The sequence below is a fragment of the Mirounga angustirostris genome, unplaced genomic scaffold (assembly GCF_029215605.1).
Source record: "Mirounga angustirostris isolate CCGP_5_RB_7025 unplaced genomic scaffold, mMirAng1.0.hap1 SCAF_14, whole genome shotgun sequence".
NCBI classification, from domain to species: Eukaryota; Metazoa; Chordata; class Mammalia; order Carnivora; family Phocidae; genus Mirounga; species Mirounga angustirostris.
The window spans coordinates 76,341,214-76,366,461 of record NW_026991722.1 but is presented as its reverse complement, the minus strand read 5'-3'; the positions used below and the strand labels follow the sequence as shown (position 1 = coordinate 76,366,461).

At 43.1% G+C, this 25,248-nt stretch overlaps 1 protein-coding gene across 6 annotated transcripts in view; it reads left to right on the top strand.

Moving 5' to 3' along the window:
* Nucleotides 1-25,248, top strand: part of HECTD4 (HECT domain E3 ubiquitin protein ligase 4) — a 192,843-nt gene that overhangs the window by 111,436 nt on the left and 56,159 nt on the right. For 3 of the 6 annotated variants that reach the window (XM_045887619.3, XM_045887617.3, XM_045887622.3), the window contains exons 33-47: nt 1,932-2,078; nt 2,884-3,068; nt 4,830-4,983; nt 6,251-6,531; nt 6,741-6,930; nt 7,076-7,150; nt 8,387-8,468; nt 9,849-10,051; nt 10,693-10,828; nt 11,650-11,832; nt 12,302-12,466; nt 12,860-13,029; nt 13,657-13,772; nt 22,070-22,173; nt 25,033-25,194. In XM_045887619.3, coding sequence (XP_045743575.2) covers nt 1,932-2,078; nt 2,884-3,068; nt 4,830-4,983; nt 6,251-6,531; nt 6,741-6,930; nt 7,076-7,150; nt 8,387-8,468; nt 9,849-10,051; nt 10,693-10,828; nt 11,650-11,832; nt 12,302-12,466; nt 12,860-13,029; nt 13,657-13,772; nt 22,070-22,173; nt 25,033-25,194 — 2,353 coding nt within the window. The remainder of the gene's footprint in view (nt 1-1,931; nt 2,079-2,883; nt 3,069-4,829; nt 4,984-6,250; nt 6,532-6,740; nt 6,931-7,075; nt 7,151-8,386; nt 8,469-9,848; nt 10,052-10,692; nt 10,829-11,649; nt 11,833-12,301; nt 12,467-12,859; nt 13,030-13,656; nt 13,773-22,069; nt 22,174-25,032; nt 25,195-25,248) is intronic. The other 3 variants (XM_045887621.3, XM_045887620.3, XM_045887616.3) reach the window with 1 other exon arrangement.

The following is a 25,248-nucleotide window of genomic DNA, read 5'->3' as shown; positions in this document are numbered from 1 at the left end:
ACAATGTCAGCGTATGTAGCAGAAAGTAAAGTGTCTTTACTCCCCTTCCTCTCCTGAATTCCACCTTGTTCACTAAGAGCTGCTTTTATCAGCTACACACACAAATGGCTATTTAATTCTCTTTGTACACGGAAGTGTGTATGTGTATGATTTTTTTCTTAATTCAGATTATATTGTACTATAACACTGGAGTTTTGTTCAGCATATCTTGGATATATATATCTGTCTTTTCATGTCAATGCATGTAGTTCTCCTTTATAGTTTTGAAGAACTTCATGGACCTCCAGGTATGGATGGCTAGGTCTTATTTAACTCCTCCCCTCCTGGTGGACACATGGTTCATTTTCTCTTTCTCTCCATTTTTTCTGTTTTATTTTTGCATTAGTAGCAGTGATGTAGTTAACATCCTTATGCCTATATTTTTGTGTACTTTTGTGCTTATTTTTACTGGATCAATTTCTAAAAACCTAATTGTAGATATGAACTTTGAAGGTTTTATCACTTATTTGTGAGGAGTTTTTCTATGCTCTTCCCTACTGGGCTTCAAAGATCTTCAGGTAGAAGTAGAAAAGGCATTTGTCTACAGGTCCTGGACTAGAACTGCCTGGGGTTACTTGTGTCTCCTGACAGCTCTTTGAGGAATTCTGGCCAGCAAGCAGAGAGCAGAGGCTGGGGGAAAAGAGCTAGCGTGAATATCCTGAGAAATTTGTGTGTCAATCAGGAGAGACCAGGTTACTGTTTGGAAACAAAACCCTCCAAAATCTCTGGTGTACAAAACAGGACTTCAGTTCTTGCTCATGTCCAGCACAGGTGCGCCTCAGCCCGTGGTAATCCCGGAGAGCCTGGGTTAGAGGAGGGGACCGCCATCCCGAAAGCTGTCAGTCCCCTTGTCAGAGCTCAGGGTCATTGGCCAGGCTGGTCACATGCTCACCCAACCAGAGGGGTGCCCAGGAGGCCCAGTGAGTAGCACTGGCCACCACAGTTCACTTCCAGAATAATTTCTCCACAACCCTGGCAGCATTTTTCTTTTTTCCCCTCAGTAATGTCATGTCAAACATTTAAAAAAAAAAAAAAATGCAGAAAATCCCAAAGTATAAAGTAAAAATCACCTGTAAATCCAACACCTTAAGATAAAACCTGTTAACATTCTAGTGTATCTGTTCTGTCTTTATTCTAACCATAGATACCTCCTATAATGTTTTTAGTGGATGTATAGCACTGCATCATATTCCTGAACGTTTATTCAGATTCAATCCTGATTTTTCAACCTTAGATTTTATTTACTTATTTTTGCTATTATAAACAATATTCTGTAGCCTATCTTTGTAGATAAATCCGGAGAGTTCCAGTTTTCAACTAATATTAATTGCTGTAGAATCTACCCCAGGTTGTGTGTTTACACTGGGAAGGTCTTATATCAATTGGATTCTCATACTCTGCTAATAATCACAGCGTGGGCTTGAAAAGGACACTTAGTTCATCTATTTGGGCGTTGATTTTCTCATTAGTACAATTGCATTTACAGAACTCAGTGCTGCATAGGATATGGTAGACATGTTTCAGATGGTTTCCTTATTAAATGTGTTTGGTGATGTGGAGTACCATTCTCTTGCTCTTAGAGATATTGTGGACTTTAACCTTGTAAGGCTCCGAATAATCCTGGTAGGGAACCCTGCTTGATTTGACTTAGCCTCGGATTCCCCAGACTTTTCCAGAGTGTGGGTATTATCTCTGAGGCATCTTAAGAAATGCTGTCCAGTAGTCTTCTGTGGTCCTGCAGTCTGGGAAACACTGGTGAGCTCTAAGATCCCTTCAGTTCTCGATTCACCTAGACACTCTTGGATTTCTCAGAAGAACTCTCCGGCTCTAATGTTCACTGTCACTCTTCTTGCCATGGTTCAAGAAGCCTGCACTTTGGTTCTGTTTCATAGAATTGAAGAACTAACCTGTGGTGGGATGGTGGAGCAGGTCCAGGAAGCCTTTGGCGAGACCATGACCTCTGTCGTGTCTCTGTGTGCTCGTTACCCTATCGCGTGTGCAAATAGCATCGGACTTTTGTGTACCATACCTTATACCAGGTAAGGAAGGCAATGCTTTTTATTGTGGGTAAGTTACACTGCAGTGCAGTTGCTTAAATAAAAATATTTTTAAATTAAAAAATTGGTGGGGGCGGTGGGTGGTTCAGTTGGTAAAGCGTCTGCTTTCGGCTCAGGTCATGATCCTGGGGTCCTGGGATTGAGTCCTGCGTCAGGCTTTCTGCTGAGCTCATGCTCGCTCCTTCTCTGTCAAATAAAATCTTTAAAAAGTTTTTTTTTTAATTTTTAAAAATTGGTTTTTTTTTTTTTGCTTTGATTATCCAGTGACACTATCACTATGATTAAATGAGCTTCCTCCTGACAGACACCTAAAGTTACTATGTAAATTACATACTGTTGAATTCCTACATGATCAGAAGTGGCCAATAGGGATTATATTACATTGTCAAAATGGAGAGGTTTGAAGGAAAGTAAAAGATCTCTAGGAAATTTTTTAACATATTTGGCAAAAATTTTTTACAAATGCATTTATTTTCTCAGTGACCTTATGAATCCCCTTATAATAAAATACATACGTTTTTTGTATTATGGATGGGAAACTTGAGTTGATTCTATCAATTTTTACTTAGCTATTCTATATGAACAAACCAAAACTTGGAGTTCCTTATTTATGAAGGAAATCCTCATTGTAGAGAAATATTTCTGTGTTCAGTTATGTATGGTAGTATCCTAAGTAATAGACAAGGAACTATGCTGACTTGTTTTACACCCCTTTGATAACCTGGATCTTAAACCCGAGAGCTGGACAGTGACGTTTATTCTGTGTAACCCTTTCCACCTGGCCCAGGAGTGAAGAGAAGTGCCTGGTGCGCAGTGGCCTCGTTCAGCTCATGGATCGACTGTGTAGCTTGAGCAGTCAGACGGAATCCAGCTCCAGTGAGAAACAAACCAAGAAGCAGAAGGTGGCCACCATGGCCTGGGCAGCTTTCCAGGTGCTAGCCAACCGCTGTGTTGAATGGGAAAAAGAAGAAGGTAAGGAGCAGGATTCCATTCTAGAATTCATTGATTTCTTCCGTTGACATGTTTACTTAATTATTTGTGCTGGCTGGGGGAAAGAAAGGCTATATTAAATTACATAATCAGATGGGTTTAATTAATGATTTCATGAGAGCCTCTTCATCAGCATCCTTCTCTGAAAATTTATGGCTACACTATGACATTAAATAATATCCTAGCCCAGAGCACCTGGTGCTAAGTGAAATAAGCCAGACACAGAAAGACAAATACTGAGTGATTTCCCTTATATGTGGAATCTAAAAAAGCCAAACTCCTAGAAACCAAGATTAGAACGGTGGTTGCCAGGAATTTTAGGAGGAGAAGGAAGTAGGGAGATGTTGGTCAAAGAGTCAAACTTCCAATTATAAGATATTGAATAAGTTCTGGGGTCTAATGTACAGCATGGTGATTATAGTTAGTAATACTTTATCATATTCTTGAAAGTTGCTAAGAAAGTGAATCTTAAATGTGCTCAAACCATACACACATACACACACACACAGAAAGGTAACTAGTGAGGTGATGGATGTATTAACTAGATTGTGGTAATCATTTCACAATGTATATACATATCTCTATATATAATCACGTTGTACACCTTTTAAAAAAAATTACATTCTATAATCTAAATTGTATATAACTTGTATTTGTTAGTCATCCCTCAATAAAGCTGGGGGTGGGGGTGGGGAATGATAACCACCCTGAAAAAGAGTACAGTAAGCCAGGAAATTGAGAAGATACCTTTCATGTTCTTTTTGTCAACACTGCTATCAGTCTCCAAATAAATATTTCTATGAAATGGTTTAGTTGCATTTTCAAGTGCTACTTCCTAACTATATTTTTACCATCCCAGTTGAAAAAGTAAAGTTGAAGAATGATGTCTCCATGATATCCCAGGCCTGTTTATATAGCTTGGTTACTTATCTGTTTGTTCATTCACTGTGTGTTTTATTGTCTTGAGAGTCAGGCATAAGTTGAACAAGGCATTGCTCTTCCTCCAAAGAAATACGGTGCAGTGGGGGAGATAGACCAATGAGCAAATGACTGGTGTGGTTAGTGCCGTAATTGAGGTGCATGCAAAGTGCTGGGCCAGCACAGAGGTTCCTACAGACTAGCTGTGCTAGAGATCAGGCAAAGCTTCCCAAGAAGGTGACATGTGAGTTATTCTTACAGGTTAAAGAACATTTCCATGCAGAAAAAACTGTGTGTGTAGGCACAGGGATCCAAGAGAGCATGGGAAGTTCAGGAAATGACAACTAATTTGTGTGGCTTTTTACAAGAGTTGCTTGGGGTGGGGGGGGGGGGGACTTCTGGAACTACAGTGAAAATGAAAGATCCCAAAAGGTCTTTAATTGTGTTTGAAGAGAGAGAGGGTATGAATTAAAAATCAAGATGTTTTCATCACAGTAAAAAAAAAAAAGGGGGGGGGCAATTCTTCCCTGTTAATTGAAGTATATTCCTTGTTTTGTATGAATTCAGTTTTTGTTAAGAGTAGTGTCTTTCCCCAACATTGAATCGTTAACCTTTTTTATGTGCAGATGTTATCTAACGAGGAGACACTAATTGGATAGCTAATGGAATACTGAGCAGGTTAAAGAAAAATTGGGCAAGAGGAAGGCTTAATGTAGGGAGGCTGAGAGAGGGCTTGCCACACCTGCAGGCTTACCGTGGCTTCCTTGGGTTCTCACCTTGGTTTTTTGTTTTTGTTGTTTTTTTTTTTTTTTTATAACTCTGAAGGCGGCTCCACAGAGGCGGTGCACTCAGGTCTGGCCCGTCAGGTGTCCAGCCTTCTCACCAACCATCTTGCCCGAGCAACTGAGTGCTGTGGTAACCAGGCTGCTGGGAATGACGCCCTCCAGGACGTCCTGAGTCTTCTCAATGATCTCTCAAGGTATGGAAGGCCCAGCCAGAGCTGTGAGAAAAAGTGGCTTTCCTCCTGAGTGATTGGGGTTCCCTTGGGTGGTGACTGTCTTTTGGAACACCTAAATTACATGCTTCTGCTTCAAGAACAGTGGAGAATAAAATCATTGGGAAGATAGGAGTTCCAAAATGCGAGGATCATTCAGGTGAATCCCTACGTTATAAAACGATACCATGTGCTTTAATACTTTGCTGGTAACAGCTGCTGGCCTTTCAAGTCCATGCAGTTGCATCGAGTAACCCAAAATCCTTACCCTCATTATAGCAAGATAATCAGTCAGGACCTGTAGTTGACTCATGTTCTCATGCTGTGTCTTAAAAAAGAAGACCATCTGTGGAGGTTTGATACCATCCCGTGTAAGCCGTGAGGCCCACACCCGCTTGTACACATAAGGCTACTTGTTCTTTGGCTTCTACTGGACTTTTTCTTCTCAGTGAGATGCCACAGGGCCTGTACAACGCTGCGTAAGCCCTTTGGTCTTGAAGCTTAAAAAGGAATAAAAGACTGAAGGGAAAGTCTTCCTAGTTTGGGTCGTGAAGTTGTAGTGCTCTGTGAACCATGCTGAACTATAGCATCGCAGTTCAGTAAATTTCATCAGGGATCAGAAAATACTCAAAGATCTTTCTTTTTAAGTACTATTGACTGGGGGCGCCTGGGTGGCTCAGTGCGTTAAGCATCTGCCGTCAGCTCCGGTCATGATCCCAGTGTCCTGGGGTCAGCCCCGCATCGGGCTCCCTGCTCAGCGGGGAGTTTGCTTCTCCCTCTCCTGCTCCCCCTGCTTGTGCTCTGTCTCTCTGAAATATATAAACAAAAATCTTAAAAAAAAAAAAAAAGTTACTATACGGGCGCCTGGGTGGCTCAGTTGGTTAAGCGACTGCTTTCGGCTCAGGTCATGATCCTGGAGTCCCGGGATCGAGTCCCGCATCGGGCTCCCTGCTCGGCAGGGAGCCTGCTTCTCCCTCTGACCCTCACCCCTCTCATGTGCTCTCTCTCTCATTCTCTCTGTCTCAAATAAATAAATAAAAATCTTTAAAAAAAAAAAAGGTACTATTGACTGGTCAGTTGAGAGCTTTCATTAGATATTTACCAAAAACCTTAGTTCTCCTTCATAAAAACATAGTGCCAAATCCGTGTCTTCCTCACGAATCAGTTCATCTTCATTTAGGGAACTCTTGCTTCTGAATTTCTATAGTCCAATATGCCCAGCCTTGTGTACCTTTTCTTCCTTCTTTTTCAGAAGTCACATAGGTAAAGCCATCCTGAGCCAGCCAGCTTGTGTGTCCAAACTCCTCTCTCTGCTGCTTGACCAACGCCCGTCTCCAAAGCTAGTCCTTATCATTCTTCAGCTGTGCCGGGCGGCACTCCCACTGATGAGTGTAGAAGACTGTGGAAACGTGGAGCTCCCGCCATGGAGCTACTCCGTTCCCTCCCTAAACAGTGAGCAGGAGGATCCCAGCGACCCAGCATCCAAGATTGCCTCATTGCTCTTAGCAAAGCTGGCAGATTACGTGGTCCCAGGTGAGCAGCTGGTTGGAGAATGGCACTGAGGTGCCCACTTGCTGGGGACGGCCAGCCTGAGCTTTCCATTGTTGGTTAGGTGCTGCTGCCACGCCTCTTGCAACGGAAGAGAGGGAGATGGGAGCGGGAGGAAGAGAGACCAAAACTAGAGTCCTCCCTGCGCAGGGGATGCACAAATAACACTGCTGTCGTTCTGTTCGCTTTTAAAGGATGTCAGACAGTTCTTTCTCCAACTGCTTCTGAACCTGACACTACGTTGACAAAAACCAGTCCCAAGAATTCCTTAAAAGGAGATAAAGATCCTGGAGAAGAGAGTGAAGCAGTGGATGGCAAGCTGTCTATCTTTATCCACAAGCGGGAAGACCAGTCATCTCATGAGGTTCTCCAGCCGCTACTAAGGTGACTGATGATTGTAATAGCTACATGCCAACAGGCACTGACTGTGTCCCAGGCACTGTGCTCAGTAAGCCCCTTAACGTACATCAGCTGTCCCAGCCCTCTTGACAACCCTAAGAGGTAATCACTGTCATCCCTGTTGTTACAGTGGAGAAACTGAGGCAGAGCTGAACCACAGACGCAGGCCTCTGACCACAGAGCCCAAGCTTTTATCCACAACTCGGTACTGTTTCTTCAAACCCAACAGAGAGCGAAAGCCCTGTTGAGAATGTATTGTTTGTGCTCAATGGAGAGTCTACAGTGTGATTTGGGCTTCGAGAAGGAATAATGCAGTCTGGTTTTAGTCATTGGCATCCTTCAGCCATTGGTAAATTTAAGGGATACCATTGACTGTGAGGTGGAGAGATAAGAGAAACTTTTTTTTTTTTTTTAAAGATTTTATTTATTTATTTGAGAGAGAGAATGAGAGACAGAGAGCACGAGAGGGAAGAGGGTCAGAGGGAGAGGCAGACCCCCCGCTGAGCAGGGAGCCCGATGCGGGACTCGATCCCGGGACTCCAGGATCATGACCTGAGCCGAAGGCAGTCGCTTAACCAACTGAGCCACCCAGGCGCCCAAGAGAAACTTCTTTAAAGCTATAATTCATTGAAGTATGAATGGTATGATGAAAAATGGTATGAAGTAAAAATATACTTACTGTCCAAAGATTACAAACCCACGGGGGGCCCTGTTAGTGGGAGCGAGGACGACGGGAAGTCCTGCCACAGAACATGAGGGAATTTAGGACATGTGTGTATGTCTCAGGGGATGACTTCTTTCTTCAAATAAATGATGTGTGATGATGGTGTCATCCTCCTAATTGGTCCCTTGTCTGCCATCATGGCAACTGAAAGCACTAATGGACCACTAGCATGAACTAAGCGGGGTCAGGCAGGTCAGTGCTAGATGCAGAAATCGCCAAGAAGGATTCTTGGGCATTGAGAAACTTCACAGTACAAATTTGCTGAAGGAGTTTTTGGAGAGCCAGGTTTAAGAGGAAGAGGAAGCTGAATTATTAGAAAGATCCAGTCATTCACACCAAGGCATCCCACTTTAGCTGTTGCTAAAGTCCCCTCACTTTGGGATTTAGATCACTTACTGAGTGTCTCCCAGGTGCGCGGCCTTCCCTGCATTGTAGGCGCAGATTCTCGATTTTGTTCAGCTTTTTAGTTTGCACGTCATTGTGATGTAGGTTTTAATTATTACAACTGTAAAAACAGCTGGTGTTTTAATCCCTAAAAGTGCTGTAATTAAACAATAATAAATAATTTCCTTTTTGAAAAATTGCGTCTACTGTGGATGTTAAAATCCTGTTGTTGCATATAATGCTGGCCTGGCCAGTACAAGGTTGCCTCACAGCCTGCAGCCCCACCTTGACCTTGCCTGTAAGATCGTCACCTCTCTCTGCTTTCCCTTTTAGTAGCTCAGAAGGACGGCCCTTCAGACTTGGTACTGGTGCCAACATGGAGAAAGTCGTGAAAATGGATCGAGACATGACCAAGGTAACCCTAATATGGAGACACCTGGTCTGACAAGACCCATGATTGAGGGACGTTACCATACTTTAGGTTTGCAGAGACATTTAAGAAGAAAAAAAAAGTTCCCAGAAAGAGGCAGGGTGAGAAATTGAAGTCAGTGGTTTAACTGAAACCATTTTCAAGAGAACTAGTCAGAATCAATTTGTCATTAACGCTAAAAAAAAAAGTAAAAGAGAATTCTTGGTTTTGACCTAGAAGTTTTCCCTTAGCTCTATTAAAGTTTTGCAGCCTAATGATACTTTAAAAGTGAGGGGCGCCTGAGTGGCTCAGTCGGTTTAGCATCTCACTCTTGATTTGGGCTCAGGTCCTGTTTCAGGGTTGTGAGATCGAGCCCTGTGTTGGGCTCTGCGCTGGGCATGGAACATGCTTAAGATTCTGTCTCTCTTTCTCTCTCTGCCCCTCCCAGTACCAGCACGTGCACGCTCTCTCTCTTAAAAAAAAAAAAAAAAAAAGTACTTTAAAAGTGATAAGATGTGAAGATTAAAAGAATAATAGATAAAGGGGCCCCTGGGTGGCTCAGTTGTTAAGCATCTGCCTTCGACTCAGGTCATGATCCCCAGATCCTGGGATCGAGCCCCGCATCAGGCTCCCTGTTATGCGGGGAACCTGTTTCTCCCTCTCCAACTCCCCCTGCTTGTGTTCCTTCTCTCACTGTCTCTCTTTCTCTCTGTCAAATAAATAAATAAATAAAATCTTAAAAAAAAATACATAAAAAGAAAGACACACAGCCCATAAAAAATATAAAAATATGCCCATGTTTACAAATTACACAAATAAGGGAATAAAAATAGTTGTATGTCATTTTTCACCTGTCAAAGAAAACTGATAATACCCATTATTGTCAAGGTGAGGGTAAACAGGCATTCTCTAGTGTCCAGAGACAACCATACTTTTTATGGTTTTATTTGTAAAAAACAAAATAGAATCTGTATACCCATAAATAGGAAATTGATTAAAGAAATTGTTATATGTCAATTATACCTTAAATTTTTAAATTTAAAAATTATATGCATACCATGAAATACCATACAACCGTAAAAAGAGCCAGGTCGATCTGTATATGCCAATATCAAAACACATGATAGTTTGATAACTGATAAAAATTAAATAGAAAAACTGATCCATGATTATGTATGCCAGAATTTACATGGAGACAAATCCAGAGGACTAACAATTATATGACTGGGTAGAGTCATGGGATGTTTATGGGAAGTTAACTTTCTACATATAGTATTTTAACATGTGAGTTTTTGAGAAACGAGCCTGGATTGCTTTGGTAATGGGGAAGCAGGCTTTAAAAATTAAGGAAGCGCAGGAAGGTGACCGTCTCAAACCTCCCTCCAGGGCGGCTACTGTGAGGTGATCACAGAAGAGGCTGCAGCCGCTCTTCGGAAGGCAACCAAGTGGGCCCAGTCAGGCCTCATCGTCAGCGTCGGGCCACCTGTAGAGTCCGTCAGCCCAGAGACTGTGAGTGGACTGTCCACAGGCGACAAAAAGAAAACCGCCCAGACCTCCATTTGCCGAGAGAGGAACTCTGAGCTCGCCAGGTAGTCTTTCCCTGTCCACACTTTTCCCAGACCTACTTTGTGATGGACTTGTTCTTAGGGCTTTAATTGTATATCATCCCCTTGACCGGCTGGAAATGAGGACTGAGGGTTCAAAATACCCATCTGAGGTTGTGGTGGGCGAATAGGGTGGCGCTCCTGGCTGAGTGGGCATCTGTAGCCAGAGGGCTGTTTTTCCTGAGGAAGGCCACTACCAGGAACATCAGCTACAGTTTTTTGGAGTATTAGTAAACTCACGTCTTGCTGCCTTTACTTCTTCCAAACCAGCCCAGCTGTACACATGAACTCCTTTCTAGGAGTAGACAGGAGGAATGAGTGTTGCCTCCAGGAAGTTTGCGAGCTGTTCTGTGTTTGCTGGCCAGGAATAGGTGCGGCATAGTGTCTTCCCTCACTCCTGATGGTTTATGCAGCTCAAGTTTGAGGTCTGCTGTTTCAGAGGATTCTTTAGTTAACAGAAAGAGTATGAGAGAAGTGATTTAATTTAGCTTCTCTTATTCTCAATGAAATCCACTTTTTCTTATATCATTAGAAAATTTTTCCATCTTTTGATAACCTTAAAAGCCACTTCTCTGCATTCTTAAACCATCGCTGGGCACTGACACTTTCCCTCTTGACGCTCGCAGGACTGACCCCGTCCGACCCTTCATCAGTGGGCACGTGGCAAACAGCATGGCCGCAGAAGTGATCGCCTTGCTTCATAGCTTGCTAATGGCACCCGAGTCAAATGCTGCTCAAATATGGACCACAACAGCAGAAAAGGTTAGCACAGTGTCACTGCTTAGCTGAAGAAGCAAGGAGGAAGTTTGTGTTCTCTTTTAGCATTTGAATCCTGCCTAGCGAGGGTCATATTCTAGTAAAGAGAGAGTTCCCAAATTGGCCAGATTGGCTTGTTAGCGGTTTTCCCCCTCAAATTTGCTTTGGTTTAGTCGTTTCACCTGTTAACCTGTGTCTCCTGTCACTGTCATTTCTGATTTTACATAAGACGGGACCATATTCTCAGGGAAAGAATGGCACTCCTTGTTTCTCCTTCTTGCTTATGTTCAACTGGTACTGACAATAGGGAGTCGTGCAGCCTTGGTTTATTGGATTTGTAGTAAGTCCTTAGTAAGGATTTGTAGTAAGTCCTAAGGAGGCCTCTGTGATACATACCCCCCGGATGCTCTATCAGTAATTCATCATGACAGATGGTAGTCTAGTTTCCTGAAAACTAGGGAGCGCTATTCAATTCCCGTTTGCCCACAGTCATTTTTCAAGTGATTGCCTTAAGGAAATTGGGTCTTGAGTTGTAGGCAGTAAGCTGTGATGGTTTTCCCTCAGATAAGTTTTTCTTCTCCTTTAGGGTTTTGTTAACCGTGTTCGATTCTCCCACATTCTGAGGTTGTGTGTTTCCAGCCTTGTCTAATCACATGAGGCAAATATGGCAAGATGTCAGTGGTCAGTTGATAGTTACTTCATCCCTCCCCTAGCCAGAGTTCCTTCAGTACACGGGAGCCAGCCACTGTTATGGACACTTCATCACTCTTAATATCGATAATAGCCAAAGCTTTAACTCCTACTACACGGCTGCTGCTTACATTTAGGTTCTGTCTCGTGCGCTGATGTACATTCCACAGTTGGGGAAATATGCAGAGAGCATTCTGGAAAATGGCAGCAGTAGCGGCAGGAAACTCGCCAAACTTCAGAGAATCGCCCGCCAGGCCGTCGCCGCACTGTGTGCCCTCGGAGGCTTCAAAGAGACCATCAAGATAGGGTCTGAGGTTCAGGTAACCAGCCAGCATTTCCCAAGTCCCTGCTCTCCCCAAGCTGCTGCATTCATTGATTAACTGATCATCTGTAAAGGTGGCGGCATCCACCCAGTTGGACAGAAATCCTAGTTCTTCAAGCTAAATAAGGAAGCTGAGAAACTCATGAATTCTAATCCACACTGTGCTGCGCGTTATTCAGATATTAGTACAGTACTGTATGATGTTAATTACAATACTTGTGTCCCATGGTGTCACTAATATTTTAGTGTTGGAAGCTTGAGGTTCTATCCTATTGTGATCACCTTGACATAGGTTTTAGGACCTATTATTTTAACTCCCATTCAGTGCTTGGTATCTGCACTGTAACGAACTGTTCCTGTGATGCCACTAACCACAGCTGTGAATTTACTTCTCTGCACCTAGCCCATGACAGAGTTGCATACACCATCAGAGCTGGTCGGTGGTGCTAATCCATCTTTGTCTCTAGGTTTTAGGTAGAGGAATATCAGGAAGCATCGGAGTAGTGGCTTCTATCAATGAACAGGAAGGTATAGCTACAGTCAGATTCCCACCCATAGACTGTAGAAAGACTTCGCAAGCATCAGACACATTGACTATTCCATTGTCTAGACTTTGTGTTCCAAGATCAGAGGTAAGGTGATTTTTAAATGCATTATTAAATGTCACTACAAATGGTAACCATACTGTAATGAAAAATGAGTGTGCACACGGTACAAGGGCACAAATACTTTTTATCTTAAGTGTTACTTGGGATGTATATTTATATATTGGGCGTAATTACTTAATAGTAACATTTGTGTGAAGATTTTCACCTAGATGACAAAATTCATTTCTTTGGTTAGGAATATTCCACAGGGTATTGTATTTTTAATTGTTTTGGTCTAGTTTGCAATTTTATGTATGGTGATTTTATTTTTTTTAACTGAAATTTTGAGAATTAACTCCAGATAATAACACCCTCATTTCTTAGAAACTAACTACTTGAATTTAACTTTTTGCCATGCCCCCCCCGCACCACCATCAGGCACTGCCTCTTCATAAACTGTCCATTACTGAGAAGGTAGTACAGGCAGTCCAGTCCATGTTGCTTCCTCAGGAGGGAAGTCTCTCTATTCATACCTCACTTCCTGCAACAGGAGATGGGTCAGCTCCTGTGATGGCAGTCGTTCGGCTCCTGGCTGAAATAAGAACAAGGTGAGCGCCCTCCAGAGATCCCCTAATGTGCTGGCTGAGGTGGTGCAGGCCACAGAGGCGGGGGGCCTTGCTGGGCCCCTCCACTCCTGGCTTAGTGGGTCCACGGTGTGAAGTTCATGTCAAACTGAGAACGGAGACGTTCTCTTGCGCTTTGTTTACTACATTTTTGTTACATTCCCCAATTTCTGCAAGTTTTGTTGCATTGTGCAACTTCTGAAATTTAAAACAGTTTAGCTGTTCCCCTAAGAAAATAAGCAAGCAGTCAAAAGGTGACCTATGGAATATACACAAGGCTCCACTGCTTTACTTTGGGAAAAGCACTTCGTTCTATCCCAGTGAATCTCTCTGCCACTTTACCTTGTTTAAATGGCTCGTGCTATGTTAATATACATCTGGTCCATCACTTTCCAAACTGATAAGGAGAAGAACTAGGGAATGCCCTCAAGTGGGAAGAGAAGTTACTTATGTTTCCAGATCAATCCAGTTCAGAAAAAAAGCAAGAGGAAAGGGGAGTTTGAACCTTTTTGTAAATTAGGGGACAAAGTTGATTGAACTGCTTTTCATAGTTAACTCCTTAGAGAATGAATATTGATGACTTTGAAATATTATAAATCTTTTAACATTAAGAGCATGCCTGGTCATGGCCCAGCTTTTAGAAGACAGCTTATTCTGTGAAGAATTCATACAACAGTGTCCAGCAGCTGTTGAAGTGCTCAACCTAGTAGCCCAGGAATGCAGTGCTGGTAAGTACCTGTGGCTTTCCTGTTTTATTAAGTGTTATCAGCACATTTCCAGTTTGATGATGGAATGCTAACATGCACACGCACGTGCTTGCACCCCCCCAACACACACACACGTCAAGTAGCTGAGCTCTATAGACCGCACTTAGCACAACTTTTATCCCAGATCTAGAAATGTAAACAGCTTTTAGTACGTACAAAGGAAATTGTTTTTCAATTTAACTTGAGGACCATGCCATCATGTTTTCTTTCTTCCATTCACATTAATTCATTGCATTTGTTTCCTTGTTAGAATTTTATGAACCCTTAGGGCTACTGATACTTTCTGACTATTGTCATTGGCTACATTTGAGTTCATAGTCAGGAGTTTGCACTAACGTGTGTGTGTGTGTGTGTGTCTGTCTGTGTTCATGGAAAAGTTTAAACACAAAAATAGGGAGACTAGTAAAGGGAACCCTCAACAGTTATCAACTCATGGTCAGTCCTGATTCATCTGTGCTGTACCCCCCTCCTGGATTGTTTTTAAGCAGATTCTTAGATATTACTTTACCCATAAATATTTTAGTATGTGTCTCTAAAAAAAAGGACTCTTAAAAAAAATGCAATACCATTATCGCATCTGAAAAAAACAATTTTTTTTAAAGATTTTATTTATTTGAGACAGAGAATGAGAGAGAGCACATGAGAGGGGGGAGGGTCAGAGGGAGAAGCAGACTCCCTGCCGAGCAGGGAGCCCGATGCGGGACTCAATCCAGGGACTCCAGGATCATGACCTGAGCCGAAAGCAGTTGCTTAACCAACTGAGCCACCCAGGCGCCCCGCATCTGAAAAATTAATGGTAGTTCTTTAATACTAACTAGTCCGTGTGCATCTTTCTGATTTTCTCATATAGTCCATACTTGTTTTTGTATTTATTTGAATCGGGATCCAAATAAAATTCTTAGATTGTAATTTCATCCCCTCATTATGTTCTTTTTGCCTTGCAATTTATTTTTTGAAAGGTTTCCCATAGTCTGGATTTTGCTGATTATATCTCTGTGGTATCATTTATTGTGTCCCTCAGTCTTCAGATTTCCTATAAATTGGTAGTTGGCCTGGGTGTTTTTAAATGAAAATTTATGCTTTTTCCCCAAGGATATAACTGGACTCGAAAGGAAATTGTTCACAGTTAGATTAGCATCCTCCAGTGCTCTAGTTGCTAGCATTTTCATGAACTGTAAGGAATAGATGAATATCTTTAACTTCCTTAATGGTTTTAGTGGTATCCTTTGTCTGTGCGGGGTCATTTTTATTGTCCATGTTATTTACTGTTTCTCATGCCATTCGCTTTTTCAGTCACTCCCTAATCTCTTCTTTCTTTAAATTTTTCTTTTTCATGTGGTACCAATTTCTTTGGTCTTTGCTTTTGGTCTTCACTCTGTATGTGTCTTACTCTTCAAATCTCCCTCTTTTAGGGGTAGTGGCTCTGTGGAACCAGTGACTGTTAATAAACCTCAGGGAGATTCTGAGCATAGAGAATAAGAACAGAAGAAAAGGAATTTGCTAGGCTTCTGAGGGGAAGTTACTTGTGACTAAATGTTTGCCCATAATTCAGCTTTGTACTTGTGGTTGGGTCTTCATTCCTTGCCCTGCTTTTTCATGTTCTTGGCCTACGTTGCATTGTAAGACCTACGTGACTGATTTTTAGCAAGCATGTACTTGCTGAATTGATCTCTTGCTTCCCCCCCCCTTTTTTTTTTTAAAGATTTTATTTATTTGAGAGAGAGCACAAGCTGAGGGCAGAGGGAGAAGCAGGCCCCCCTGAGCCGGGAGCCACATGTGGGGCTCAATCCCAGGACCCTGGGATCATGACTTGAGCCGAAGGCAGACGCTTAACTGACTGAGCCACCAAGGCTCCCTGATCACTCGCTCTTTTATAGGACTCTGAACAGCCTTATATACGTTTTATTGAATAAGGGAGTCGTAAAGCTGTGAAATTAACTTGTGTACTTAATGTACAAGCTTGGAATCATAGTGATTTGGAGCAGTGACCTCAAGTGGTTTTAATAATAACCCACCTAACCCATTTTCCCTAATGGAAAAGAACTCTGTGGTCACGAAGAGTTGGATAGAAATGTGTGGGAAGTGTTTACTAATTGCCACAAAAGAGAAGACTATGAGCTTATACACATCAATTTATATCCTAAAATAGTGTCTTATGTCAAGTTTAACAGTCCTTAATAACTCACTTATTAGGTTACCGGAAAGAGCTTTGCAGTTTAAAGTACTTATCAAAGTTTGCTGGCTTCTCAGTCCTTTACTGAGAACAGCCAGCCAACAACCAACCAACCCTGCATCTGGGTTACTTTGTAACACAGCGGTGGATTCTTAGAGCCCACAAGAGAGTCCTAGACTGTGCTTAGAAGAAGTGCTGTTTAACAAATGTTTCAAGGTGATGGGTAGAAGAGAAAGAGTTCCTTGATTTTTATTTTTGAATGTATTAAGACTTTTTATTTCATGTATGAAAATGTGAAATTCACACACAAAAATACATTTGAGTCTCTAAAATGAAAAAAAATAATTCAATGGATTTCTTCCATTATTTTACTTCTGTGATGAATTAAGCAGAAACTGGGCCATTATATCGTTGACTTACTCCTAGCTCAATTTTATAGCTTCTCTAATCCAGGGAAAAGAATACCTAATTCCATTTGGTCTAAGAAGATAGCACTACACCAAAGAGTTTTTTCCCATGAAGAAGTATTTCTGCAAAATTCACTGGATCCCTTGGTTGAAGTAGCATAGGAAACAGATTTTTTTTTTAAAGATTTTATTAATTTATTCATGAGAGATAGAGAGGCAGAGGGAGAAGCAGGCTCCCCGTCGAGCAGGGAGCCCGATGCGGGACTCGATCCCAGGACTCTGGGATCATGACCTGAGCCGAAGGCAGACGCCCAACCATCTGAGCCACCCGGGTGCCCCAGGAAACAGATTTTAATACTGAAGAAAAGGCACATAAAAACCAAAAAAAAATTCCCAACTTGATGTTCTTACAGAAGTTAGAACCTCTCCGGTCCAAATGTTTCTTCGACTCCCTACTTTCTTTTTTTTAAGATTTTATTTATTTATTTGACAGAGAGAGACACAGCGAGAGAGGGAACACCAGCAGGGGGAGGGGGAGAAGGAGAAGCAGGCTCCCCGCAGAGCAGGGAGCCCGATGTGGGACTTGATCCCAGGACCCTGGGATCATGACCTGAGCCGAAGGCAGTCGCTTAACCGACTGAGCCACCCAGGCGCCCGACTCCCTACTTTCTAAATATACACATTCCCTGAGCCAGAGGTTCTTCTCAAACTTTGAAAGTTCATAAGACTCCTTCAGAAGCATGTTAAAAATGCTTTCTAGGGACACCTGGGTGGCTCAGTCGGTTAAGCGACTGCCTTCGGCTCGGGTCCTGATCTCAGGATCCTGGGATTGAGTCCCTCATTGGGCTCCCTGCTTGGCGGGGAGTCTGCTTCTCCCTCTCCCTCCGCTGCTCCCCCTGCTTGTGCTCTCTCTTTCTGTGTCAAATGAATAAATAAATAAAATCTTAAAAAAATAACAAAATGCTTTCCAAACTCCACCCAAAAGTCAGAATCATCACTTGAAGGTGAGCCTGGGCCGTTGTGCTAGGACGGGCCCAGACCTCACTTGGAGAAACTGCTCTAAGCTTTGCCAACCCACCTTCTTTGCTTATCTGCCCTCCCCTGTGCTTTCCATGGCTGCTTCTATGGGTAGTCCCTCACTGGCTAGCCAGGCCTCTCAGCCCTTTCTCTTAGGACCCCCAGCCTCATGAATACCCCACACTTAAAACTAAAGTCGTTCTTTCCTCTCAAGGCAGCTCTCCTTTCTGACTTCCTTGTTTTAGGTCGGACTCAGACTATTTTTGACTCTCCGATACTGAGTTAAATATGACAAACATCTCCTTCCTATTCTTCCACATCCAATCATTTGCCATGTTCTATTCTTCCTTTGAAATGCTCCTGAAGTTTATCCCTTTCCTGCCCATTTCTGCTACCAGCTTCATATGTCAGGTGCTTTTTCTTTTGTGTTTAGACATCTGCATTATTCTCCAAACCTTTCCTTTGTGCACCTTGTCTTTCCACGTTGTCGTCATAGTTAGCTTCCTGAAGCCCTGCTTTGAGTGGTTGTCAAGAGTGTGGTGCTGTCCCCGAGACGCTCGCTTCCCTAAGCATAGTTACTACTGTGGGGTTGTCCGTTGCAGACTGGAGTGAGTTCATAGCCGGTCCCGGCCACTACTTGGTGCTCTGGCCAGAGGACGGTCAGTTGGGAATGTATTCCTCTCACACCAGGCACTGTAAAATCCCCTCTTGTGTTAAGCCTACCTCACGGCAGATATGCTTCACCTCTGCCAGGTAGCCCCCATTCTAACCCCTAAGAATTGCTATTCCCTAATTCAGTATGATTCCAGCCAATCCCATGGAAATCTCTCCTGACCCTGGTTACTGCTTGATTGTAAGGACACTGTTGCACACATTACTCCCTGGATCATCCAGTATTCCGTGTATACGTTCTCTCGGAATAAGGTTTGGTTTTTTTAAAATAATTTTTTATTGTTATGTTAATCCCCATACATTACATCATTAGTTTTAGATGTAGTGTTCCATGATTCATTGTTTGCGCATAACACCCAGTGCTCTATTTAGTACGTGCCCTCTTTAATACCTATCACCAGGCTAACCCATTCTCCCACCCCCTGCCCCTCTAGAACCTTCAGTTTGTTTTTCAGAGTCCATCGTCTCTCATGGTTCGTCTCCCCCTCTGGAATAAGGTTTTAATTTAAAAATAATAATTGGAAAGTGTTTCTCCAAGCTAGCTAGGCTCTTTATGACTAGTTAGTTTACATTTATATACTGGATTCCATGAATCCTGTAACTGAATAGTTTCCTCTTTGATTTGTCCACTGGGCTTGGGCCCGACCCCAGGTGTAAAGAAAGGACAGGGGGCATATACCTCATGGCATGGCCTGGCCTGGCCTGGCTCCTGCCTTCACTTTGAGTCTGTTTTATCTTGGCGGCCTCTTCCCTGTTGCCTTCTAGTCCATGTCATTGGGTTGTATTAAGTGTTTAGGCGTCTCTAGACATGGTATAGGTCAATAAATTTCTCACTATCCAGGCAAGCTCTGTGCTTTACTTTTATTGGACTACATTTTATTTCTCCTAAGACCTTTTTTTTTTTAATTCAGGTATAATTCAAACACCATAAAATTCACCATTTTAAAGTGTATACTTCTTTGGGTTTTCGTATATTCACAGAATTATGCAGTCATCACCACTATATAGTTCCAGAATTTTTTCATCATCTCAAATAGAAACCCTCCGGTACTAGTTAAACAATAACTCCCCATTTTCCCTCCCCAGCTCCTGGGAATCTCCAATCTACTTTCTGTCTCTCTGGATTTACATATCCTGGGGATTTCCTATCAGTGGAATCCTACAGTAGTTGTCCTTTTTTTGTCTGGCTGCTTCCACTTAGCATAATGTTTTCAAGGTTCATCCGTGTTGTAGCCTGGCTCAGTACTTCATAACAGGTTATGGCTGAGTACTGTTCCATTGTGTGCATAGACCGCATTTTGTTGATGAATTTATGAATACTTGTTTGTGCTTTTTGGCAGTGATCAATAATGCTGCTGTAAATATGCATATACAAGTGCTTATGTGGACATATGTTTTCATGGGCATATGTAGGAGTGGCATGGCCGGGTCATATAGTAATCCTTGTTTAACTTTTGAGAAACTGCATGCTTTTTTGAGGAATTGTTTTCCACAGCAGTGGCACCATTTTATATTGCCACCAGCAGTGGACGGGGGTCCTCACCAGCACTGGTGGTGTCTTTTTGATTACAGTCATCCTAGTAGGTGTGAAGTAGTATCTCCTTGTGGTTTTGATTTGCGTTTTCCTAACGATTAATGATGTTGAGCATCTTTTCATGTACTTAATGACCATTTACCTTCTTCAGAGAAATGTCTATTTGAATCCCTTGCCCATTTTAGTCGGGTGGTCATTTTATTGTTAAATTATAAGAGTTCTGGGTGCCTTTGTGGCTCAGTCAGTTAAACGTCTGCCTTCAGCTCAGGTTGTGATCTCGGGGTTCTGGAATTGAGCTCAGCAGGAAGTCTGTTTCTCCCTCTCCTTCTGCCCCTGCCCCCGCTTGTGCGTGCACATGCTCTCTCTCTCAAATATTTTTTAAAAATTACAAGAGTTGGGCCACCTGGGTGGCTCAGGTCATGATCCCGGAGTCTCAGGATCAAGTCCCACATCTGTCTCCCTGCTCAGTGGGGAGTCTGCTTCTCCCTCTGACCCTCCCCCTTCTCGTGCTCACTCTCAAATAAATAAAACTTTAAAAAAATTATAGTTCTTTTTTTTTCCTAGGATTTTATTTATTTATTTAGAGAGTGTGTGCTTGTGAGCAGGGGGAGGGGCAAAGGGAGAGAGAGAGAATCTCAAGCAGACTCCGTGCTCAGTGTGGAGCCCGACATGGGGCCCAACCCCATGACCCTGAAATCATGACCTGAGCCAAAACCAAGAGTCGGACACTTAACTGACTGAGCCACTTAGACACTCTAATTATAAGAGTTCTTTATAATTTTAGCTGTACTAGTCCCTGATGAGGTAGCACATAAATCTTTTCTCCCATTGTGTGGGTTGTGTTTTCACTTCCTCAGTAGTATCCTTTGAAACACAAATGTTTTTCATTTTGGTGAAGTCCAGTTTCTCTTTTTTCTTTTGTTGCTTATGCTTTTGGTGTCATATCTAAGAGACCAAGGCCTAATTCAAAGTCATGAAAATTTACACCATTATTTTCTTCTAGGAGTTTTATAGTTTTAGCTGTATAGTTTTTTTCAGGTCTTTGATCCATTTTGAGTTGATTTTTGTGTGTTGATTGAGGCACTCCTAAGACCTCTGACTTTTGATTCCTAGACCATTTCTCATATTGCCAAACCACCTGGAATTCCCTTCATTCTCTGCTTATTGAAACGCCGTCTTTTCTAAGATCTAACTCAAGTCTGTCTTTCTGAAGCCTTTCTGGGTCCTAGAGTGAAGTCCTCACTCCCTCCTCTGTGCCAGTGTTTGTGCTTAGATCATATCGCATACCACAGCCTTGTACCACGTTTGTTCTTGGACGTGTAAATGCACATACACATCTCATCTGTCCTCCCAGGATGGGAGCTTCAGCTCATATATCTTTGTATTCTCCAGCATCTTGCACTGTGCCTTGCTCGTAGGAGTTGTTAAGTAGATAGTAGATGTTTTAAAAAAACAATTTCAGGCACCTGGGTGGCTCAGTTGGTTGGGTGACTGCCTTCGGCTCAGGTCATGATCCTGGAGTCCCGGGATCGAGTCCCGCATTGGGCTCCCTGCTTGGCAGGGAGTCTGCTTCTCCCTCTGACCCTCCCCCGTCTCATGCTCTATCTCATTCTCTCTCTCAAATAAATAAAATCTTTAAAAAAAAAAAATTTCAAGGTCTGCCTAGGTGGCTCAGTCAGTTAAGTGGCTGCCTTCAGCTCAGGTCATGATTCCAGGGTCCTGGGATCGAGCCCCACGTCAGGCTCCCTGCTCAGCGGAGAGCCTGCTTCTCCCTCTGCCTGCCTCTCTGCCTACTTGTGCGCTCTATCACTCTGTCAAATAAATAAAATCTTTTTAAAAAAAAATCAATTTCAGGGATGCCTGGGTGGCTCAGTCGGTTAAACAGCTGCCTTCGGCTCGGGTCATGATCCCAGGCTCCTGGGATCAAGTCCCGCATCTGGCTCCCTGCTCAGCGGGGAGCCTACTTCTCCCTCTCCCCCTCTGTACCCCAGCATGTGCTCTCTCTCTCTCTCTCTCTCTCTCACTCTCTCAAATAAATAAATAAAATCTTTAAAAAAAAAATCAATTTCAATGGTGAGAATAATAGCTTCCATTTATTGTTTGCCCTGTGCCAGGGACTTAGCTAAAAGCCCCACTTGTGTCACTTCATGTCCTCTTCATGACCTGGTGGGGCACAGGTGCTCTTGCTACTCCCATCTTGGAAGTGAGATGGTAAATATCGAGTAGGGAAGCCAGATTCTGGATCCGGGAAGCCCAGCTTCAGAGCTCATGCACTTGACCACATTGCTATGCTGCTATGTGTAGTAGACAAAGATATCTCAGGCTCTTTGCTTTTTTGTAAGAATTGGAATGATCTCTGAAACACATTTTATTGCTTTGACCCTACTCCAGAAGAGTTGGAGCGCTCTCGGGGGTGTGGGACTAACATTCTCGTGTCCGACGTGTTCCCCTCCAGGAGAGCGGCTGGCGGTTGTGGAGGGGCAGTGTGAGCGGCTGCGGATGCTCTACCGGGACTGTGCTCGGCCGCCGCCGCCGCCGCTGCAGGCCGACCGGAGACAGGTGAGCCCGTCCACAGCGCACTGGCACTGCGTTAAAGAATGCCGGGTGGCACCTGAGGGACCTCTAGAGGGAGCATTTGCAAAGCCGTTTGGAGGTGCATGCTCTGTGCTGACGTGCTCTCGTCTCTGAATGTCGGAGCCCATTGATTTGACAGTCTGAACAATGAAAGATCACAGCGGAGGAGCAGACTCACTAATTTGTGAATAATTTCTTATGTTATCAATAACCGAAAAAAACTTTGAAAATTTTAGATCTATAGTCCATCTTATAATGATAAGAGTATACATAGAGACTGAGAGGTGATTAAAAAGCAAAAGTGGTTGGGGCGCCACTTTTGGGTGGCTTAGTCGTTAAGCGTCTGCCTTCGGCTCAGGTCATGATCCCAGGGTCCTGGGATCGAGCCCTGCATCGGGCTCCCTGCTCGATGGGAAGCCTGCTTCTCCCTCTCCCACTCCCCCTGCTTGCGTTCCCTCTCTTGCTGTGTCTCTGTCAAATAAATAAAATCTTTAAAAAGAAAAGTGGCAAAGTGTTCAGAATTGGTACCTCTGTGAATGTTCTTAGCAACTTATTTGTAATGGCCAAGAAGTGGAAACAACCTAAATGTTTATCACCTGATGAATGGATGCATAAAATGAATGCATATCCCCATAAAATGGAATGTTATTCAGCCTTAAAAAATGAAGTAGAAAAAAAAGTGATGAAGTAGTGATCCATGCCACAATATGGATAAACCCTGAAAATACGCTAAGTGAAAGAAGCCAGTCACAAAAGACCATGTATTATGGGATGTCATCTATATGAAGTATCCAGAACAGGCAGATCTAGAGACAGAAAGCAGATGGGTGGTTACCAGAGGCTGCAGGGGTGCGGGGAGGAGTGACTGCTAACAGAGAGAGTCTTAAGGGGGACAGAAACACTCTAAAATTTGATGGTGGTGATGGTTGCACAATGCTGCATATACTAAAAACCGTTGGAATTATACACTTCAAACGGGTGAATTGTAAGTGTACAAAAATTGCCATTTTCTTAGTTTTTCTATAGGTTTGAAACTATTTCAAAATTAAAAATTAAAAATAAATAAAAGACAATGTGACCTGAAATCTCAACATCTCTGTTTTGCGTTGTCAGCATAACAGCGTGATGGATCCCTATACTTTTTCCATGACAACGGAACTCTGCTGTTCATACTGTTTTGCATCCAGCTTTTTTGCCTCCATGGATGATGAATGCCTTTCCATGTCAATCAGTAGAAACTTAATAGTCCAGCGTACACTTGTGCCTCAGTTTCCCCACTCAGGCTTTTCTTGGTGCCCATCTGCACCATCTCCAGTTTGTACCATAGCAGCGATGCACATCCTTGGAACTAATCATTACATTCATCTTTTAGTCCTTTGGATAAAAATGAAATTGATGGGTTAAAAAAAATATGCTTTTATTGACAGAGAAGCATGAACTTTATGATTAGATTTATTAAAAATTATGAAGGTGAGAAAATGAAGCAATTAATTTAAAAAAAGTGTAATATTACTCCTTCTTAGCTTTGAGCTGAATAGTACGTCACAGGAATTTAAATTCTGACCCCTGAACTGGGTCTGAAACTTGGTCTGTAATTACACAGCCAGGATGAGGGTGTGAGGGCCTGTGCTACATGTGTGTAAGGAGAAGGAGAGCTGTAGGAATTAAAGCCTCATTTGTCCTCACAGAAGTTAAGTGATGTCCTAAAGGGATATTAAAAACGGCATTATAAGCATAGAGGAATAGAGGTAACTATCAGAATGAACCGTTCTTTTTTTTTTTTTTTTTTTTTTTAAAGATTTTATTTATTTGACAGAGAGACACAGCGAGAGAGGGAACACAAGCAGGGGGAGTGGGAGAGGGAGAAGCAGGCCTCCCGTGGAGCAGGGAGCCCGACGTGGGGCTTGATCCCAGCACCCTGGGATCATGACCTGAACCACCCAGGCGCCCCCCCCCTTTTTTTTTTCCCTAAAGATTTTATTTATTCATTTGTCAGAGAGAGCACAAGCAGGGGAAGCAGCAGAGGGAGATGGAGAAGCAGGCTCCCTACTGAGCAAGGAGCCTGATGAGGGACTCGAACCTAGGACCCCAGGATCATGCTCTGAGCCGAAGGCAGATGCTCAGCAGACTGAGCCACCCAGGCTTCCCCAGAATGAACCATTCTAAGAGCTAAAAGAGTGATTGGATCTAGAGAGCAACACTGGGCATAGAGACTGCCTTTTTTTTTTTTTTTTTTTTTTATAGATTTTATCTATTTGAGAGAAAGCAAGAGACAGAGCATGAGCGGAGGGGCAGAGGCAGAGGGAGAAGCAGGCTCTCCGCTGAGCAGGGAGCCCAATGCGGGGCTCGAGCCCAGGACCCTGGGACCATGACCTGAGCCGAAGGCAGACGCTTAGCCAACTGAGCCACCCAGGCGCCCCTAGACTGCCTTTTTTTAAATACAGTTTCCTTTGTAAAAACAAGGTATATTCTTTTTTTTTTTTTTTTTTTAAAGATTTTATTTATTTATTTGAGACAGAGAGAATGAGAGAGACAGAGAGCACATGAGGGGGGGGAGGGTCAGAGGGAGAAGCAGGCTCCCCGCAGAGCGGGGAGCCCGACACGGAACTCGATCCCAGGACCACAGGATCATGACCTGAGCCAAAGGCAGACGCTTAGCCAACTGAGCCACCCAGGTGCCCCTAGACTGCCTTTTTTTAAATACAGTTTCCTTTGTAAAAACAAGGTATATTCTTAAATAAAAGATGTACCTATATTCTAATACCACTAGATAAAAATTTTTCTTCTTTGAGAGCGTAGAGGGAGCTGTGTTTGAGGTGTTGAATGAGGCACTTTTCCCCGTAGCCCAAAGAGGTCACTTGGAGCCCCTCGCGAGTGTTCCCGCCTGTCCGAGCCTGCATGTTCTCATCGCATCTTACGTCTGTCACCTTCCTGGCTGACCCCAGCGCTGGGGGCGGTCTGCCCCGGGGCACGTTTATCTATGCCACCTCACCACTACCCGTTCAGGTGAGAAATCACACGGCCTCTTGCCTCTTTCCTTCCTCTTTGAGAGAAAAAGCA